This window comes from Pygoscelis adeliae, unplaced genomic scaffold (assembly GCF_000699105.1).
Source record: "Pygoscelis adeliae isolate BGI_AS28 unplaced genomic scaffold, ASM69910v1 Scaffold7, whole genome shotgun sequence".
Classification (NCBI taxonomy): domain Eukaryota; kingdom Metazoa; phylum Chordata; class Aves; order Sphenisciformes; family Spheniscidae; genus Pygoscelis; species Pygoscelis adeliae.
In genome coordinates this window covers 2,310,108-2,330,131 of record NW_008825268.1, presented here as the reverse complement: position 1 = coordinate 2,330,131, position 20,024 = coordinate 2,310,108, and the positions used below count along the sequence as shown (strand labels likewise).

Genomic DNA, 20,024 nt, shown 5'->3' with positions numbered 1-20,024 from the left:
TTACTGTACCATGGATACCATTTTCATGGAGACAACTAGCAATTACAGTGACTTTTCTGAAAGTTTTTTTACAGAGGAAGTAGAGAATGGCAGTGTCACTACCTTCTTCTATGATGTTTCCTCCTTCATTACAGTAACTTTTCAGTATTTTGAACATCCCTGGGTAGTTAAGGTACTTCTATCGGTACTTCTTGGGAATATTGTTTCGGTTTTGTCTAAAGCCAGCTGGATGGCCTTTACTTCTGCAAATTGGCTCGATTCACCTTCTCCTTCAGCAGCACCTCCTTCTGAAACCAGGACACTAGTTTCAAATCTGAATGGCATAATTTAGGAGAACAACCATATTTCTGTTGTTTTCACCATAAATTACTAAGAACTCTCAATTTTAACTCCCTGTTAATACAGTTGACCGGGAATCTGAAATCTCTGGGATTACAGTATCAATATGGAGGCTTTTCATGGGCTTCTCTCCCTATAAAACTGAAAAGCCCATCTGACATCTCTTGCACCCCTGGTATTTTTAGGCTGAGATTTTTCTCTTCTGCCACAACATAAAAAAGGAATGCTATTGTTAAGAACTTGCACAGTGACTTTGTTTTGAGGCTTGTGCTTTAAGCAAACAGATCAACGCTCCTTGTAAAATATGCCAAGTCAGGCCCCATATAATGTAGAGTGATTTATCTGTGACAGAAAGCCAGTTAAATCCACTAGATTGGACTCACAGGTGAAGCCAGTTCATCAAGTAAAAGAACAATCCTCTTTATAAACTTGTCATATTTCCCATTTTCTTTGGGAAGAGTAATATTTTGCTTTAAATAAAGAAAACCAGACCTGTAATGACCATGGGCGCTGATGGACTGCTCTGAAACTAAAACCATCAACATTAGCTCAAAGAGTTTCTCTCTGCATAAAGCATTCCTGTTAGAAGCAATAAACTCAGCCTGCTTCTCTGCAACCAGTTGCAGTCAACTGGCTCTATGATTATGTCTGTGTACGCGAAATTATTAATAAGAAAACATGCTTTTCTGAAATAGAAATATCAAGTGCATTTTCCTGTATGACATTATATGCTGAGAGACTACTTTGTCTGGTGGCACTGCTTTCTATTAATTAACTGTCAAATCCAGAAGTACCACAGAGCAGCACAGTCTGAGGCAGAGCGCGCTACATCGCTTGAGGCGCTGGAGAAATACAAGGCAGTGCCCATTTACATCAGTAGGTAGCCAAAACATTCAATGGGAGCTGGGTCATATAGAGAATACAAATCCTAGCATAAAATTGGCCATTGAAACTGAGCAGGAACATTCTTTCACTCTGCAATAGGTGTTCAGGGCAGATTTTTATAATGTTTTCTTCATTGCTACAGTTTGGTTTCTATTATATGTTCTAGTAGACATGGGCAGGCCAATTACCTTCACCCTACATCCCATACAACTTCTCAAGCAGAAGGCTGAACTCGAGCCTAAATGGCTCAGAAATTATTTCAACCTGCCCTCAGCTTTGCTCCACCAGTGATTGTACAGATGAGTGAATACTGCAGTCAGTATTAATAGGAATTCATTAACATTTCGGGTGGCAGCTTGATTCAGTCTAGTGCATGCCATTTTTTCTTTACCGTTAACAAACAATTATGTAACTAGGTGTATGCTCCAGAGTTTGGAAAAACAATCAGATCTCTGAGGACACATATTCATGATGAATTAGACATTCACTACGTTGTTCTCTAAAATTTTTGGTACCCAATATTTGGTACAGGACACAGAGGGAAATTCACTTCAGTTGGGTGATAAATCAAACCATAAAGAATAGAGAACAGGGAGGAGTGTTCAACAGAGAACAGGAAGGAATGTTTGGAAGTATTTTAAATAACCAACAGGAGGAAACCTGTTTGAATACTGTGCTCTTCCTTCTGCTATTTTTTTAAACAGTTTCCAAATTCCACTGGTGGAAAGTGCTTGTAATTCACTTAAGTTCCAGTTAAATGTTTACTGAAATTGAGCTATTCAACATACAAAATATCCAAACCCATACATGGCGAAGCAAAATCTTGCCTGTAGGACTGCACAGATGGTTTGCCTACCTTTAAGGAGCTGCAAGAGGAAGGTTTCTCTACGCCATGCCCTTCGTTTTTACTTTACTTCACAAATCATCATCTCTCTTTTGAAAATGCATTGATCTACCTTTTTATACCTGACCCTTTTGATTGTTTTTTGGAATGCCAGTCTTTCCTGAGAGTAATTGTTCGGAAGATTTAAGGAGCACAGAGCAGATTTTTTGTCTCAGTGGTTGTGAACACTGGACTCTTTCCTATTCCAGCTTTGAATCATATGGGGCAGCGAGCATTTGCTTTCACAAGCTCCAGGAGTATTTCACACTAGGGAACCTTCAAGGACTGTATTTGGGGACTAATTCTGAGATTCTGTCCCAGATTCCCTCCTTCTGAAGTCTTTATGACTTTACATTTCTCCTTTGTGAGAACACATTCTGTACATTAAAGAGAGCCCTAACATCCATCAGACCACTTCTGGTCCAGCTCTGCATCTATACTCCCATAAGCCATCTCACCAAGGCGAACAAGCCTCTTCACATGAGTGAGCAGTCAGACTACAGTTCAGCACTGGACACTGGCAGAGGGGAAAAAAAAGTCCCATCAAAACAAAATGGGACATGATAATCTGATGAGAACAGGACTATTACACTATGTTCCTGATCTTCAAGTTTCTTGCAATATCCAATCATTTGTTTTGTGATAAATGTAGAGCTTACATGGGTTTCAGCTGAGTTTTTTTAACGACTGGTGGCATTTAAGCATCTTTTGGACCTATGTTTGAGGTTAAAGTTAGAGTGCATGGAGGATTTGTAGAAGAACATGTTCGGAAATATGCACCATATATCATGCATATATTACATACATTCATACATATATACACACACGATTAAAAATTTTTCCTTCAAAGTCTAAATCAAAATAGTAACACTTCAACAAAGTAACACTTCATTCTACAGTGGTATATATATATATAAATAAATATAGCATTTGAGACATTTATTAGAATACTAGTAATGGCCATGATGCTGTTAACTTCAACATACATTTTAGCTACTCCTCATTTGAGTTCTAAATATGCGGAATTTATCTTTATGGAGCATAGCAGGGAATAAATGCAGTGCTCATAAATATAGAGGAAAATCCAAGGTAGATAAAGAGCAGGGTATAAGGAATTTATTTCTGAGTATGCCTGATGCTGCTTTTGGATTTATCACTATTACTTTACAAGGACAGCATTCTGTCTAAATGCCCTACACAAATTATATCAATCATTAGAAAATCCCATTTGATTATGGGGAAAAACTCACCTAAAATTGAGATCCTCCTTCTGACACAAGGCTTCTACAGGATCATCTCCTAGACGATAATATGCCCAAAAAGTCTTCCATGTCTGTAACTTATCAGTCATCTCCCATTCGTTCTTATATTACCAAGTGGAGCAGAGAGAAACTCTGGTGTATCTTGCAATTCCTCTTAATGCTAGTCATCATCCCACTGCCAGCATTTCCCCAGAGGCCATTCAGAAAAAAAAAGTTCAACTTAGAATCTCCGAACCCACCCACCTTCACTCCTCTCCTCCGTATCCACAGCCACCCAAAGGAATCTATTTCACTTCACTGGCTGTAAAGCGAGCCAAGGGAAACCAGTCTTTGTGAATATTATCCTCATTTTCTATTCTCAGCTCTACTGATGATTTTTTTTTTGTGTCTATGTACACAGCAACCTCCTATCATCTTGATAGTCACAGATGTGACTTGATTAGGAAAACAGCTTGTGTCCATGGTGAGGATACTGCTCAGAGTAACCTAGACTCTACAACAGCTGTTTTATTATGATTATGTTGCAGTACAGTATGGCCCACATAAAGGCAAATGATAATTTAGTAAAACAGCTCTTCCTTCTCCCAAATTTCAGTATGATAGAACACTCCAGAATTTATTGCAAATACCGCCTTATCTATGCATCTTCCAAATGTTAAAAATACTCCTCTTCCAATAGCTGCTAAACCCCCAGAACAGAGCAGGCCGAGCATCTGGGAAAACGGTGATCCAGCTTAAAACTCTCTTTTTCCTCTTTCAACCACAAATCCCTTCCTCAGCCCCTGCCACCAAACCCCCAAACCTCAGTACCAGCCTCTCTGATAGACAGTGGATCCTGCTGACTTTTTGTGCCTTTTGGGTCTCACAGCTTCTGAAGCTCCTTAGAGCTCAAGAAAACAAGGGGAGAGAAGGCTCAGACATCTTTTTTCCCCGCCTCTATCACAACGGAGAGAGAAACTGCCTCTCATCCTGCTTCAAAAAATATATGTATTTGAAGTATTTCAGTGAGAAGAGCACAAAAAGGTTGATGAAACCAGCTACCGAGAATACACACAAAATACTGCTACAGCTATAGGTTTTGGCTTGCTTTCTTAGTAATTGTCTTTTTCTCACTGGAATTTTCCTGGAAACGGAAAGAGCTCCCTTATTTAAAAAAATCCGCTGATTAAAAGATGATTCAAAACATCCCAAAGTTTGCATTTGGAGCCTGATCCACTGATTGATCCAGGAAATCAAAGGAGAGAGAGTTCACGCAAAGCTGAAGTGGTGAGACAGCACTGAACTTAGCCTGCATCCAAGTCATTTACAGGCAGAGGATATCGCTGCCACGAGGGAGGGAAAAACATATCTACAGGAGATGGGAGTATTTTAAAGCTAGAATATTATCTCTTCAATCTGTTCTTTGTCTATTATCCTTACTGCAACTGAGACTACGCATATTAACTACTAGTGGTCCATTTTTAATGCAGGAATACTTTTCACTTTTTTTCTTTCCCCCTACATCAGACCACGAGGGTTTTTTTAGGAAATTTATTTCTGAAATTTACACATTTTCTTTAAGGAAGGTTATTCAATCAAACAAAGCAATGCTCACTGATACAGAGCCCACTGAAATGAACTGAAAATTTCCCAATGGCTGATTCAAGCCTACTGGGAGCTTAGAAGAGACCAGTCTGGCCACTGCCATGCTGGTGAGTTGCCCAACTAGAATTAGTCCTCTTCCCTCCATTCTACCAGAATCGCTGATTCTTTGCTTCTAACCAACCAACCTACAGGATCCGTATATCATGGTTAGTATTTCCAGCATTATTTTCAGATTAATTTTCAGATTAACATGCTATATCGCCAAAAGTAAGGATCGCAATGTCTTATCTCCTATTCAGCATGATTTTAAGACTATACTCAGCAACATTGACATCAAGCCTACGGGTTCTAAGTTGGCTGAACCTTAACAGCAGTAACCGGAGCAAAACAAATGGCAACAAATAATTAAAAACACATCCTCTTTCCTTTTGTTTGCTTCTACTTTTCCACTGTCACCTCTTCTTTTCACTCATGTTATGTTGCTTTTACAGCTTCTGTGCCTTTTAAGAAATATCTGTGCTACTTAATTTCAGTGACATATCCAAACATCATTAGGTTTACTACAAGTAGACAGCTATGACTTAAAATGGAACAGCGAGTAAAATATGAACATGTAATGAAAATCCAAGCGAGCATTTTAAGAGGCAATATCGTGGTTTAACCCGGCAGGCAGCTAAACACCACACAGCTGTTCGCTCACTTCCCCCCAGTGGGATGGGGGAGAGAATCTTAAAAAAGGTAAAACTCGTGGGTTGAAATAAAGACAATTTAATAGGACAGAAAAGGAAGGGAAAATTAAATAATAATAATAATAATAGCAAGTGATGCATGATGCAATTGCTCACCACCTGCTCACCAATGCCCAGCCAGCTCCCCAGCAGCGGCCGTGCCTGCCCCGGCCAACTCCCCCCAGTTTATATACTGAGCATGACGTCATACAGTATGGAATATCCCTTTGGCCATTTTGGGTCAGCTGTCCTGGCTGTGCCCCCTCCCAGCTTCTTGTGCACCTCCAGCCTCCTTGCTGGTAGGGCAGTATAAGAAGCTGAAAAGGCCTTGACTTAGTGTAAGCATTGCTTAGCAACAACTAAAACATTGGTGTGTTATCAACATTATTCTCATCCTAAATCCAAAACACAGCACTGTACCAGCTACCAGGAAAAAAATTAACTCTAACCCAGCTGAAACCAGGACAGGCAAGTAACACCTTGGTGTATTGCTTTGATGGCCTATGTTTCTAATGGACAGACTGTGTCACAGGCAGGGTATTGGGAGTCTAAGATAAATTATTTGAGGAAATGGTTCACACTTCTTACTTAAAAGGTTGATTGCATTTTAGACAATTTTCCTGCAGGTACTACAAGAAAAACTTTATATACTTTACAAATCAGGGATTACATCATGATTGGACCATGTTTAACCAAAGTTTGGCCTTTGTTGTGAGGACAAGGTTGAATTTGTTCTCAAATTTCTGTATAAATGCCACAACTCTTCAGGATGAGGAATTACCAGCTCTGTCGAGAGATGTGCCAGAACAGGCAAATACACAGGAAGCTCCTCACAACTCTCTGCCAATGAAAAGCTCAGTCAGAATTAGCCAGCACCTGTTTTTCACATTATCCCACAATCTTTCCTTGCCTTTTTGATCATTTGCTCAATGTCAGATAACTACACACATTATCTGCATTATCTTCTATAGATTAAACAGCCATCATGTCCACAAAAGAGCCTGTTCACCAGTGTGTGAAGATGGTGTCATTAAAAATGTACATCAGATTGACAAAAAGTGTGAAGTTTTTTGACAAAAGTACTGTCCTCCCTAAAGAAAACTTCACTTTCAAAGGTTACATAGAAATGAAAAAAACCCCATCCAATATCTAGATTCCACACTTTCTAAAACTTCATGGTACCGAAGATACAGCTGTACCAAAGCATCCTTCAAGAAAGGAAGGGAGGGATAATAAGAGGGAGAGGAAAAAAAAAGAAAAAAGAGAAGAAAAGGAAGAGTCTGCACTGCATAACAATATAAGATACTTAATACCTTACTAGCATCTGAGGCTTAGAAAACCTGATAGAGATGGACAAATTAGACCTTCAGATTTATGTCATTAGTGGAGAAACTTAGTCATGGGAAACAATTTGCCTTCAGTTGTACGACATCAAATAAAAATGCTGAAACACAAACACACAAAAATGCTACTATATTTATTCAAAATAAATGAGTCATTCAAGTGAATATAGACACCATGCAAGAGAATTCAGTCAAACAGGTAAGATCTGAGTGAGTTTCTCCTCTCCTGTAGCAATAGCCAGTCTGAAAACTCAGAAATTTAACTGATCTAACTGCTAATGAACAAAGATATGTCAGCATAACAGAAACCTTGTGTAAAGTCATATGGAGCTCTCACTGTGTGCCTCACCAAAGCCAACAGGAACCAAAGCCCAGTATTCAGCAGCTAGATTTGCTTGTCTGTGTCCAACTTGGTACCAGCAATCAAAATTCAAAGGAGGAATGCTGGGTCCTAATCTTAGAGCACGAGCCAAGAGCTGATCGTAGGTGGAAACTATCAGCACAGACATGAAAGTGTCATGTCACACACTGTAAACAATGACAGGAGGAACCGGCAAAATTCTCTGGCCTGAGTATCTGTATAGCACAGCCTACAGACTTGGCACAAATTCATCATGCTTGCAAGAAAAAGTTCCAGTCTTGATTTTACAAGTCTAGTGCTGGAGAATTGAACATTACCAGGGAAAATCATTCCAGGGATTATTAACCCTCATTAGAAGTGCACTGGCATTTTGCTGCTTTGAATGTGTCTTTCTTAAGATTTCATCCATTTAATTATCTCACAGACAGACACCCTACCCTCCTTTTCAGTCTGCTAGACTAGCGCCATCTTTAAGCAAACTTCTGTTCCTTATCTATGTACTTTTAGATGATAATCAGGCTCTACACTTCAACCTTCAGCCAAAATAAGCTTTAGCTGTTTGAGCTCCCAAACTTCTTCACTACAAGGCACAATGTACAAAGCTTTAATTATTCCTGGTGGCTCTTCTCTAAAGCCTCTTTAACACACAGTCCTGAGAAAACAGTCTTCCTGAAGGTACAGGGTCTACATCCTTGTTCAACTCTCCGCTACCATTATAACGAGGTAGAAAAGAGGCAAAATACCTCTAGTTTACAGAAAAGAGATGCAAAGTAAGCTGAACTAACAGAGAGAGGGCATTGCATGAGAAATGAGTTTAGTATTAGGCCCCCTTTCCCACTACAATTTGAATGAAGTTATTTGAAACCCTTCATACAAAAAGTCCAAAGGTACAGATAATTTATATGATGTTTTCCCACCTTGTTACTTCACTTTACAGCATGACAGGAAAAAAATTATAGTAAGATAAAGTAATTTGGTCTGATGGCTTGATTTGCTAATGCGCTATTCCTGCATGGTTGCTGGTATTCCTGGTAATGCTTCCACCTTTGGTAACTGCTGCAGTACAACTTTCCACATGTAGCACCAAAGGACAGAAGCTTGTTAATTCCTTCAAACCTATATCTTGTTTTATTAGGTTATCATTGTGTGTTTGCAAGCTACACACTGGTAAAACTGGAAAATGTCTTATCAAATTCAAAGCTGGTATTTCCATTTCTCCAAAAACAAATGAAAAAGATTGACTGTGAACTGTGTTACCATCATTAACAAGTTATCCACTATTTTTGGTCTAATGCTGGAAAAGCTGTTGCAAATTAACTGAGAAGTAGGATGTACACTTTTGTATGTAAAACAAAAAAATGTAATGTCATTTGCAGACTTTAAATACAAATCCTCATCTGCATCAAGTGTTCTACACTTGATCATTCCAGCAAATATTTAACTGGTTTTAAATAGGCAATGGAAAAGTGTGCATGGGGCGAAATTCTTGCAAGGTTACTTTATAGATACCAGAAAGGAGTAAATCTATCCCAAACCCAATCGCAGTCCCCACCTACAGTAGATTACATGGCTTGAGATACTAACTTTGATCTGAAGAGATCTAGTTAAGCAGACTTGACTGTATACATGCTTACAGCATAAGCACACTACTTACCAACATAAAGAACCCCAACCAAGAGCTTCCCATTTTATGCAAGAATTGCAGCTCCTTTATCACCTGACAGGTCATGGTGAGTAAGCCAGAATGCAGAGAATTAAGTCTTGGCTGGACTCTAAACTGAAATACATTTGTCATGTAAATTGTCTAAATATGAAAGACCAAAAAATCCTGCATTACGCAGGTAGATTGGATGTAAGACCGCAAGCTTTAGTTCTGATTTATTGTATGTTAAATATTAATGAATTATTAAGAATCCATTCACTGAGGTTTAAGCAACTCTACATCTTACATATTTCTAAAGCTGTACAAATGTATTTTTAATAATAGATAATTAATTTATAACAACATTAAATCTAAATTAAATCCTCATTTCAAGCCATAAAAGAAACCCATCGGAGAGCGGTGAGATATATACTGTTGCTCTATAATAAGGTCACTTCGTCGTGGCACAATTTTATTTCTGCATCATATATTATTTGTGTAGCCAAACCAGTACAGACACACAACACAAGGCTTATGTAGCCTGACGAGAAATAAAAGCAGTGACCTCTGCAATAGGGCTATGTGTAGTTTTCCATTCTAACAAACAATTTGCAATTTGGAATTCCCTAATGCTTCTTGTCTTTCAGCAGTGACCTATCACGTTTGGCCTAATCACTTGTTATTTTTTCTGCTCACAGTTTCAGTAAAAATAATGCAGCCAGTTTTCTGAACAAAGAATTTTCTTATTTTAAATGTATTTGAAAATTTATTTTGCAACTTGTGGTAGCAAACGGGGAAAAAAAAGCTTTTATTGAGAAGTCTCTGCAAAGAAATTTGCTTATGACCTGACAAAACTCCAGTGCTTGGTAAATAGTTTAGTGCATTCTGTACATTTTCCATGACACTCTTTATAAAACTGAGAAGCTTGCTGTTAAGGTGGGGCTGAACATATGCATACAGCTCACCAAGTTGGACCTTGTACTCAAGCCACAGAGGGATAGGACTTAACGAACACTTGGCATGAAGTTCAGGGATAACAGAGGTACTACGAATTTGTGCTAAGCAGACCAAATACAAGTCCCTGCAGTTTCTGCAAGAAACCTGCCTGCTTGCTTTGTAAGACTGGGCGCTGCAGAGCTCAGCAGCTGAGCACAAGGGCTGGGACAATACTGAATGAGACAATAAGGACTGCCACACTTATCCACAAGGAGACACGCTAAGCCAACTTCTATAACCTCATTGTGGCATTTCTCTGTTTGGTGTGTACCACTGCACAATCATGAATATTACCCAAAACCATCAAATGAGCACAGCTGCTGAGAAACTTGGTCTATGAGTGTCAACAACCTCAATATACTGCAAGAGTATTTTGCTCATATTCCACTCTTTGTATAACCAACTACTAGAAACATCAGATTTCTGGCCTTATTCTATCCTGTGCACTCTCAACAGGGATCCTCAAGCTACTAGAGCCACAGAAGGGATTTTAAGAAGCGCTTGCGTGACAATTGTTTCTAGTTCCTTCACTCTTCAACCCTTAACAGTTTATTTCTTTCTATAGTAGCAGATCCTACCAAATCCTTCCATACTATGAGACCACACCAGTCAACCCTGCTGAGTAAGCAGATGAACTAGAACCCTCCGCAGACCCCAGACAAATCTTTCTGAACATGTCATAGAACAGAAGTTTTAATACAATGAGAGCTTTTTTATCTGTGGTCAGATCTGTACAGCAAAAAAGAAGGAACCCCCCCAGCCCCTTTCCTAAGTAGACCAGTCTTACTAAGAGGGAGTGGCAAAAAGTGGGGGAGCTCAAGACATCACTGCAGTGACTTTCATTCATGTCACAGGGGTATTCAAAATGCATTCCTCCTAAAGCTCTAGGCAGTGAAATGTTGTTGTGACAATAGAAGTGCCTACAGCAAAGGTCTGCTTGAGAACGAGTTCAGTAGCAGCAAGTTGTCACACAGAAGAGGGATTTCTCTATCAGTCTGTCCTAAACAGATCAAGTGTAAGCTCTATCCAACCACAGAGGCAGGACAAAAACCTGCCTGTTTTTCTAGACTTGATTCTTAAAAAATAAAAATAAATCTGTTTCTTCAAACTGCTCTGTTCTGATACAGCATCAGAAAGCTCCATATTAGGTCTCTCAAGAGTAGCATCTTTTACCAATCAAGTAATGTAGCTTAGTTTGTACTCACAGATCCTATTTTTCCTCTTATTTTATAGAGAGATTCTCTTCCCCTCCAGAATGACTATAATTATTCTATAAAAATACAGAGCATATGGAACACTTTCCTCCAAGCAATGGAACAGAGTGCCATAAAAGCAATGAACATCAGTAGTTTATTAGACGTGGTTTCCCTTCCCCATCATCTACTCAGAGCTGCTGTGAAATTCTATCGAAGTCATACTGTGCAGGGGTACAAAACAGCTATGAAAGGATTTGCCTGCATTACATAGGGTTTACTGTTAATTAGCTCTTGTACACACACGCAGTACATAAAACCAGCTTTTTTGTTTAGGAAGTGATGATTTGTTGAGAGGATGTCCTTTGTTGATCTAAAGCTAGCATTAGGATTGTAATTTGAGTTAACATCTACACATCATTTTATGTAACCACTTGACAATGGTGGTCCTGGCTAATTAGTTTCTGTTAGTTAAAAGGGAAACGCAAATGAAATTTTCTTTGGGTATAAATAGAGACATCAGCTTACTCAGACCAATAACATCAATGTGCTATTTCTTTCCTATCATATCCACCACATGCTTCTGATCACAACTTCAGATTTGCAATCTCTTGCGCACCGGGAAACAGAAACTTCACACCTCCTTTAATGATCTCTCCTCTCTTAGTATTAAGTTGAATGAATCATAGGAAGGATGAACACATTTAAAATTCATACTTTAAGCAAAAACTTTGTTCACAGCCTAGCTTCAATAGCTGAGTTAGCCAAACTTTTCTGGTGGACTTGGGAGCGTGGAAGAACCAGCCTTACGTGACTGCCTAGAGTAATTTTCTTAATGGACAGAGAGTAATATTTTTAGTGTTTTTCAATCTTCCTTTTAGGCAATGGTTATCCAAATCTTTGAAGCAGGCATACTCCTCTTTTCGCTCTTTGTCCCAGAACTAACCAGTACGCTGTTCCACTCAAAGAAACGACCAACTACAATTGTTAGAAGGTATTGAAAGGAGGAGTGTCATTCTAGTAAGGGGTGGGAAAGGAGGCCAGCTAACTCCTTTGGGCATCCTGGGAAATTCCAGCCTCCGTCTGCTTTCCATCTTTGCTTTGGTGATTTCTAGGAAAGGTTGATAAAGAAGGGGGAACCCGAACTGAAGCCTTACAGTAATAATCTAGTACCTGCTCTCCCCACCCCCAAAAGGCAAACAAAACCAGGAAGAGCTACAAGCAGCTGAGAAAAGCCGGGGGACAAGGCTCTTGTCTCCTCTCTGTTCCCTGGTCTGAGATTCTCAGCACTGCAGGGAAGGAAGGAAGAAGACAGAAAGGAAGACAAAGAAGCAGTGATGTTAGTTACACCACCAGCTAAGGACTCCACCTTGCATGGGGAATTCTCTGCTGGCAAGGCCTGTCCCATTCCTTCGGGCCTCTGTGTCATCTGAGCAGCCCAAAGAGGTCAGCCAGAAAATCTGCTCAGCAAAAGTGACTCAGTGAATCACATGAATTACAATCAGACAACACTGTGATAGGGATGCTCTGAATTAAACATGGTATAAATACAGACAGCATACGTCACAAATGTGAGGAAAGGCTTTCCCTGCTGTATGATTTCAAGTACAGTATATCAAGAGCTATAATGACAATAACTGGAATTTGCAACTAACCACAAGCAGAAGAGGCACTCATTTCTCCGTGACTTCTAACTCTTTAGAGTTTGAACTTTACCTGACAGTTAAGAATACAGTGAAAACCTTTGTGAGGATAAATTGAATGCATTGAAAATAAATGTGGGTCCTCACATGGGGAAAAAAAAAAAGGCACATGAGATCCAGCAAGTAACCTAGCAGTCATTTGAAAAATCTATCAAGTAGTCTAGAGGAAAAGGGCTAAAATACCCTTATACATGGCACTGAGCTGGAAACGGGAAAAGAAAAGGGTTTCTTGCATACTTTTGGACAGAACTCTATTGAAACTAAAGGTTTTAAAAAACCCAAACACCTATGCAGAAAGACATGCAATGCATGTAAGGATTTTCTTCCACAGAATGTAAGGGACCAAACATAAGCAGAAAGCCTGAAGTTTCACTGGTCATTTGGAAAACAAGCCATGTGAAGCACATCTGATTCATCTTTATTAAACACGACAGTAAGAATTCCTTTGCTATTCTACCAGACTCTTACAAAAGCCCTCAAGTCAATGGATCATGGCAAAACCAATTTGCAACTGGAAAGAAAAGCAACACTGGTATGAAAATGGAAATAGGTGAAGATGAGAAATATCTCGGTGTTTGTGGTTAGAGTCCTGTTCTCACTTTCAGCTGCCTGACCAGCAGGCCCTTCAACTCACTGCTAATTCACATCAATGGAAGAAATTTGAGTCAATGGATAAAGGTAAAACTGATTATTAATTATTTTAAGGTCTATAAGTCTGGGGAAGGCACGCAATTGTTAAAGGGACATGAAGAAGGTTCTAAAGTGAAACACATTCATTTTTGATTTACACCCCTACCATAATAAAAAGTATCACTTTTGCCAGTGCAGTTTTGCCCATTTTTAGCCCCCCAAAAATGAACCATTTTCACACACACAAAAAAAGAAAGCACAATTTCACTAATCTAATAAATATAAAAGTATGAAATTTCCTTCTTTGGCTTGAAGGTGAAAGAATATATACGTACTGACATTCAAACACAATGCAGTAATTTTCCTAAAATAAATTCGGCAAAGTTGAAAAAAAAAGGTCCATCAGATCTAAAGGAAACATTTGAGGGTCTTCCCCCTCAGACTGAATGGAGCAGGAAATTATTCACTTAAGCAGAGTAAAACAATTGCTTTAATTTCCACTCTCCTTGATAATTTGCTTTACCACCTTGGCAGTAGATTAAAGGAGACAAAACCTATGATTTACACAACATAAAAGACAAAATAAGCATTGCCATCACATGGTTTAAGTCTGGCACCTTACTAGACAACACTTTCTTTAGTGTTGTGTCATCACATTTGAGGCTCCACTTCTTTAATTCCACTTTTAAATACAGGGCCCAATCTAACATCCACTGTGATTAACAGGAGTCTTTCCATCAAATTCAGTGGGTATTTGGTAGTACCTCCACAGACTTTACTAGTACCTGAACATTTTCAATACAAAGGTAAGGTTTTTTGGAGTTATACCGCTGGAATTAAACAGTGAACAAGGTCTGACTGGCTTTTGGGCTAATAGAGGAAGCTAGAGCGAGCAGCCTGTAACACTGTAAGAGAGTTACACTACAGTCAACAAGTCATCTTCCTAGTATAAAGCTCTTAATGTTCCCTCAAAAACTGTTTAAAAATCCAATTGATCAATACATGTTGTTTTAAAATCAGTTACTAAAGCAAAGAACTTCAGCACTGCCTTCATTCTCTGCAGTTTGGTAAGCCCCTTAAACTTATGTAAATAATAATACATTTTCTGTATTTGTGCTTTGAGTAAAGTTGACAAAATGGAGACCTTTAAAACTGATTGCTTGTTTTGGGCAACTCAGTTTGGATGAGTACATCTGAAAACGAGTCCCCCACAGAAGTATCTCAAACTGGATACTCCAGCTCAGAAAGATTTTAAAAAAAAAAAAAAAAAAAAAAAAAAAAAATTGAAATATTGAAAAACTCAGTCTTCTTCCGTTGCCTATTCATTGGTCCATGAATTAAGTCAGAACTGATATTGTTTTAATTAAACAAGTATACTATTTGATAGCATTTATAGAGTACTGTTTTTCAAGTCTAAACATGTTCTCCCTCAACAGCTACAAATAGTAATATTCACATTAGGTACACAACTAGGAAGGAAAGGCAACCTTAAAATCTTTTTTTAAAGACAAGGAAAAAAACCAAAGTAAAATGCTTAATGAGGTGAAGTTGATTGAAATGATATATTTTTCATCCAGTCTTAGCTCCTGACAGTAATTCCAAAGCCTGGAAGTCATACTAACCAGTTTGAATTTAAAAATAAACAAACTCAACGGCAACGAAGTGCTTTCATGAAAAAGAATGCAGAGTATAACTGGAATGTTTTGGGAGTCTTCCTGCATTAATTTGTTTTGATCGTCATTACTGAAAAATAAAATTGCTGCAAGGTTACAATTATTCTTTTTTTAAAACAGAAAATGAAAAAAAAAATCAAACAGTCCTATGTCAATTTCAGTCAGTTTTGCTGAAACTTTTTTCCACATGGAAGAAAAAGCTTCATTTGCTTTTAACCTCTGTCTTAAACAAAAAAACCAACAAATGGGAAAAAAGTAAATTCCAATTAAACCAGAGTTTTCACCTTGTTTACTTCTAGTAAAATTTCATCAAGAAACACGTAATTCTGCAGAAAATTTCAAAATTGAGCCCTTATTGATTTAACCTAGAAATTAAAAAAAAAAAAGGGCATCTTCTTATCAGCCTAAACAAGTAACATATTTAATTTGCTTTAAAATGGAAAAGTAGATTTGGATGCTCAGAGGCATATCTTACTTAAGGACAAATTATATTCTCCCCATAGTTTGTGTTTCTGAACAAACTGGATAGTATAACATTCCTATGGCAACCAGGGAAGGAACTTGTGTACAAAAATGGAAAAGTGGTGGATGTTACCTAGCATGTTGTGGTAAAGTGGACTGTCGTGTCCATGGATAGTAAATGCAGTCATGACTAGCGGGACCTCTACACCTGCAGGCAATTACAGAACAAAAGACGTCATTTGCCATTCACAAGGACATGCACACGCATGCGCCCTTGTCCACACGTGGAAGATGGAAGACACACAGGGAACGATCACTCAGCAAGTACCTATCCATCAGGCCGATGCAGTCCTCAATACGTGGTCCTATGCACCTGCAGCAAATCCAAATTGAAAATAGGGAGGGGTCAATTATTTACAGATCCAAGAAGCAGGAATCCCCTCTTTGTGCCACGTTCTTAATTATAATTCTCGAGAGACCCAAGTCACCACAAAATTATAGCTTGTGACAAAAACAAGCTTGCAATGGGAACAATAATATCAACATAAACAGCACTCCAAGGTTGGACATATCTTGGCTCAAGCAACACTTAACGCAGGTTTCACCTGCATACGTGGGAGTCCTGACAATAGAGTTGCTTTTTCTGGATGTTGTCTGAATCATCAAACCAGTGATTACTGCACAAAAGCTGTTCATTTGCAAGACAAGACCTCCAGGAGCACAATGCAAAACTTTTCTTTCTTTCTGTAATTGATGCAATTGTTCATTCTGTTCTAAGTTCCTAGCTAGGGCAACTGCAGAAGTATTTTGGAAGCCGACTATACTTTTACCAGGGAAGCTCAAGGCTGAACTTCCAACAACAAAAACCAGAGCAAAACATTGTCTGCCGATTCAGGCATTCTATTCCGCTTTCCTTAGATGCTGCCATTAGTCCTCCACCTGCAAAATCAGCAGGTGCTCACCAAAGGCAATGGAAATGCAGGGTATCACTTTATGCAGCAGCACTAAAGCACAACCATGGGGTTATAAAACATGGATATGCGTGGATTTTCCTTGCCCTCATGAAGAGCAGCAGGTGAAGTGGTGTCCTAGGTCCTCTGCATTCAAATAGCAAGTCAATTACAGATTTACACAGCAGTCAAGATTCTCAGAGACAGATACCTAAAGTTAAGCTTTTAGGGGTTAAGACAACCTGACACCCTTTAGTGCTGAATGCCCCGCTAGTCCCTCTGTAGCCATGGGGAGTATCTAGCTCTCAGCATTTTAAGGAAACCAAACCACTTATTTCAACTCTTTAACAAGATCTCAGAACCATTTTATTAACAGGCTCTTTGGCTGTACGTCTACTACAGGAGCAGGTGATCTGACGTATAGGTAGACTGAAACTCACTTCTGTTGAGGCATTTTAAAATTAAGGTATGATCCCCAACTCTTTTTAAAGTCTCCTGCTTTCAGTTTGGCTTTGATAGAGGGATATGCATGTAAAAAATCTGAAAGAGTTCAAATATGCTCCCATGAGATGATCTTTCCACTTCACCATCACTTGCCACTCATCAGCTTTTGCTGCATTTAAATCAGCTATCACTCTGCCATTATAAAATAAATTCAGTGAATTCTATTTCCCCTTACCTGCCCACCAGGGAGAGCAGAATGATAGTGAACCTTACCTCTTGTTTGTTTACTTGAATTTTTATTTTTACATAAAAACTGTGACATGCAAACACAAATTGTAAGGATTTCCTTAATAACAGTTTCCTTCAGCAAATGTGCAGACATAAAAAGGATTCATTAAATACCCAGGTGGCCAGATAATGCATAAACAGAAAGGGTAGATTTACATGCAGTTCAAAAACTTAAGAGAGAACTCTTGATGGGTGTTTTTTGAAATTTCACAGCTGTCCTGGGCTTCAGGACTTCAGAATTCAGGACTGTCTGAATTCTAACCAGTCTCAAACATATCTAACATTTCTTTCTTTCATGGCATTCTCAGCAATTTACAGAAAACCAGTTCAGTAATGAAGGAGACTGAAAAAAAGTTGTTCAGATCTTCCATTTCCCTAGCACGTCAAGAGAAGCTGAGCTCAGACTCTTGCTATAAAAAAAAAAAAGGCGTCCCTCTTTAAATTAGAAGCCTGAGAGCCCATTACTAGTTCAGATAACTGGCAGACCAACATAAAGAGCCTGTTGTCTTGGAGTCATTTCACATCTGTACATTTATTCTCTCAGACTTCTGGAGAACAGGACTTGAATCCAAGAAGAGAGAGCTGTTTGGACCTCACCCACTCAAAGTTGAAATACCATTGATTTTTATTTAAATCTGTAATCTTCAGTGGATTTCCCAGCCCCAAACAGAAAACTCTGTCCAGGTGCAACTTCCATTACTCCTAGTCATGTTGAACAGTTTCCTACTCTATGAGTGGCTGTCCTGATTACATGCAGCAAAGTACAATGCTGTGTAAGTAATGGCAATGTCTATTAACAAGTTATTTTGCACCACCAAGTCATCAGTTATTTTTCCTCTGGAAGTAAGTCCCTTGGTTTCAGGCTTTTTTGACACAAATAAGTACAAGCATGACACAATCATACATCACATCGGTACTCCATTCACCCTCAGGGCTCCTTCTTCCGCTTGGAGTCTGGATGATATTTTCATTTCCAATTTCACTCTGTAAAATGAACTGGTTAACTGATACATGCCCATTTATTAATGATATATTCAGTACCTTACAACAGTCCAATACAGCTTATACAGAAAATTACACTTGGAGCTCATCCTAGCTTTACAGATAATCATCCTCTGAAAGAAAATGATGAGTTAAAACAGTTTTGAAAATTGGAGTAACAACTGTTTTCCTGAAACAATCCTTTTCCCCCTCTGTCACAAATATTGTCTTCCATCAATTTTCCTTAAGATTGAAAGGTGGGGTCTTAACTGTTCACAGATGCGGAGTAGCGAAGCCATTTCTAGTCAGGTGAATTCTCAAAAATCTTTGTCATTGGAAACAAACAAAACTGATTATACAATGTCATAAATGGATGAACTCTGGACAAGAGAAAACGTTAGTTGTGGCGATGACCTGGTCATCCAACCACTGCTATGGATAAAGCCAGACAACTCAAAAACAGTGGGTTACTTAGCTGGCAGGAAGTGCATACTGATGGTGATAGTAAGAAAGTTGAACTCGGGCAGGAGGTAGGAGGAAATTTTGCATCAACAAAATAGTAACAGTTTCTTATTCAGTTTGTTGCCATTGAATTTGCACTATTGTTTCAACTGAAATTCATAATGCCTTCCTAAAAAGGCATTAGGGAAGCGATCGTGCCCCTGTACTCGGCACTGGTGAGGCTGCACCTCGAACACTGTGTTCAGTTTTGGGCCCCTCACTACAAGAAGGACATTGAGATGTTGGAACGTGTCCAGAGAAGGGCAACGAGGCTGGTGAGGGGTCTGGAGCACAAGTCTTATGAGGAGCGGCTGGGGGAACTGGGGTTGTTTAGCCTGGAGAAAAGGAGGCTCAGGGGAGACCTCATTGCTCTCTACAACTACCTGAAAGGAGGCTGTAGCGAGGTGGGTGTTGGTCTCTTCTCCCAAGTAACTGGCGATAGGACGAGAGGAAATGGCCTCAAGTTGCGCCAGGGGAGGTTTAGATTGGACGTGAGGAAAAATGTCTTTACTGAAAGTGTGGTTAAACATTGGAAGAGGCTGCCCAGGGAAGTGGTTGAGTCACCATCCCTGGAAGTATTTAAAAGACGTGTAGATGAGGCGCTTCGGGACATGGTTTAGTGGGCATGGTGGCGTTGGGTTGACGGTTGGACTCGATGATCTTAGAGGTCTTTTCCAACCTTAATGATTCTATGAAAATACACCTAAGTTTTAGCGGCAAGACAGTCCTTCTGCCTTCAAATCCCTTCTGGACTACACACGTGTTGATAAGGCTCCCATGACTTCTCTGGTCTTGGCTTAGAAGGAAAATAAAGTTTTGGTGAAGAGTAGTACACTTCCTTCAAAAAGTTGTGTGAGAAAATGCCTTTCTATGATGAGGGGAGGTGTCCAGTGAGATCTCCCATTTGTGTCTTGCCCTGCGAGGAAGCAGACTGTCAAATGCTATTACATAATTAGTATTTTACTTCTGTGGAAGTGTTCCATTTTGGCTAGCTCTGAAGGAAGAGGTGCCAAATGCTTTCCAACTCTCTTGAATTAAATGGGGTAGCTGTCCCATGTGCCTCGTATCTGCTCCAAACTGGCTTCAAGTAGCTGATGTTTATCATGGGGATGCAAGGCCAAGAGCACAGTTGTTGCATCCAAGGAAGTCACTCCTCAGTAGTTCTTTTAGTCAATG

General features: G+C 39.2%; 1 protein-coding gene across 1 annotated transcript in view; it reads right to left on the bottom strand.

Annotated features, from left to right (window-relative positions):
- The window catches only part of ERBB4 (v-erb-b2 avian erythroblastic leukemia viral oncogene homolog 4), a 580,731-nt gene that overhangs the window by 141,316 nt on the left and 419,391 nt on the right, over positions 1-20,024 (bottom strand). Inside the window, exon 17 of the mRNA XM_009329670.1 lies at positions 16,013-16,057. Within this exon, the coding sequence (XP_009327945.1) occupies positions 16,013-16,057 (45 nt within the window). The remainder of the gene's footprint in view (positions 1-16,012; positions 16,058-20,024) is intronic.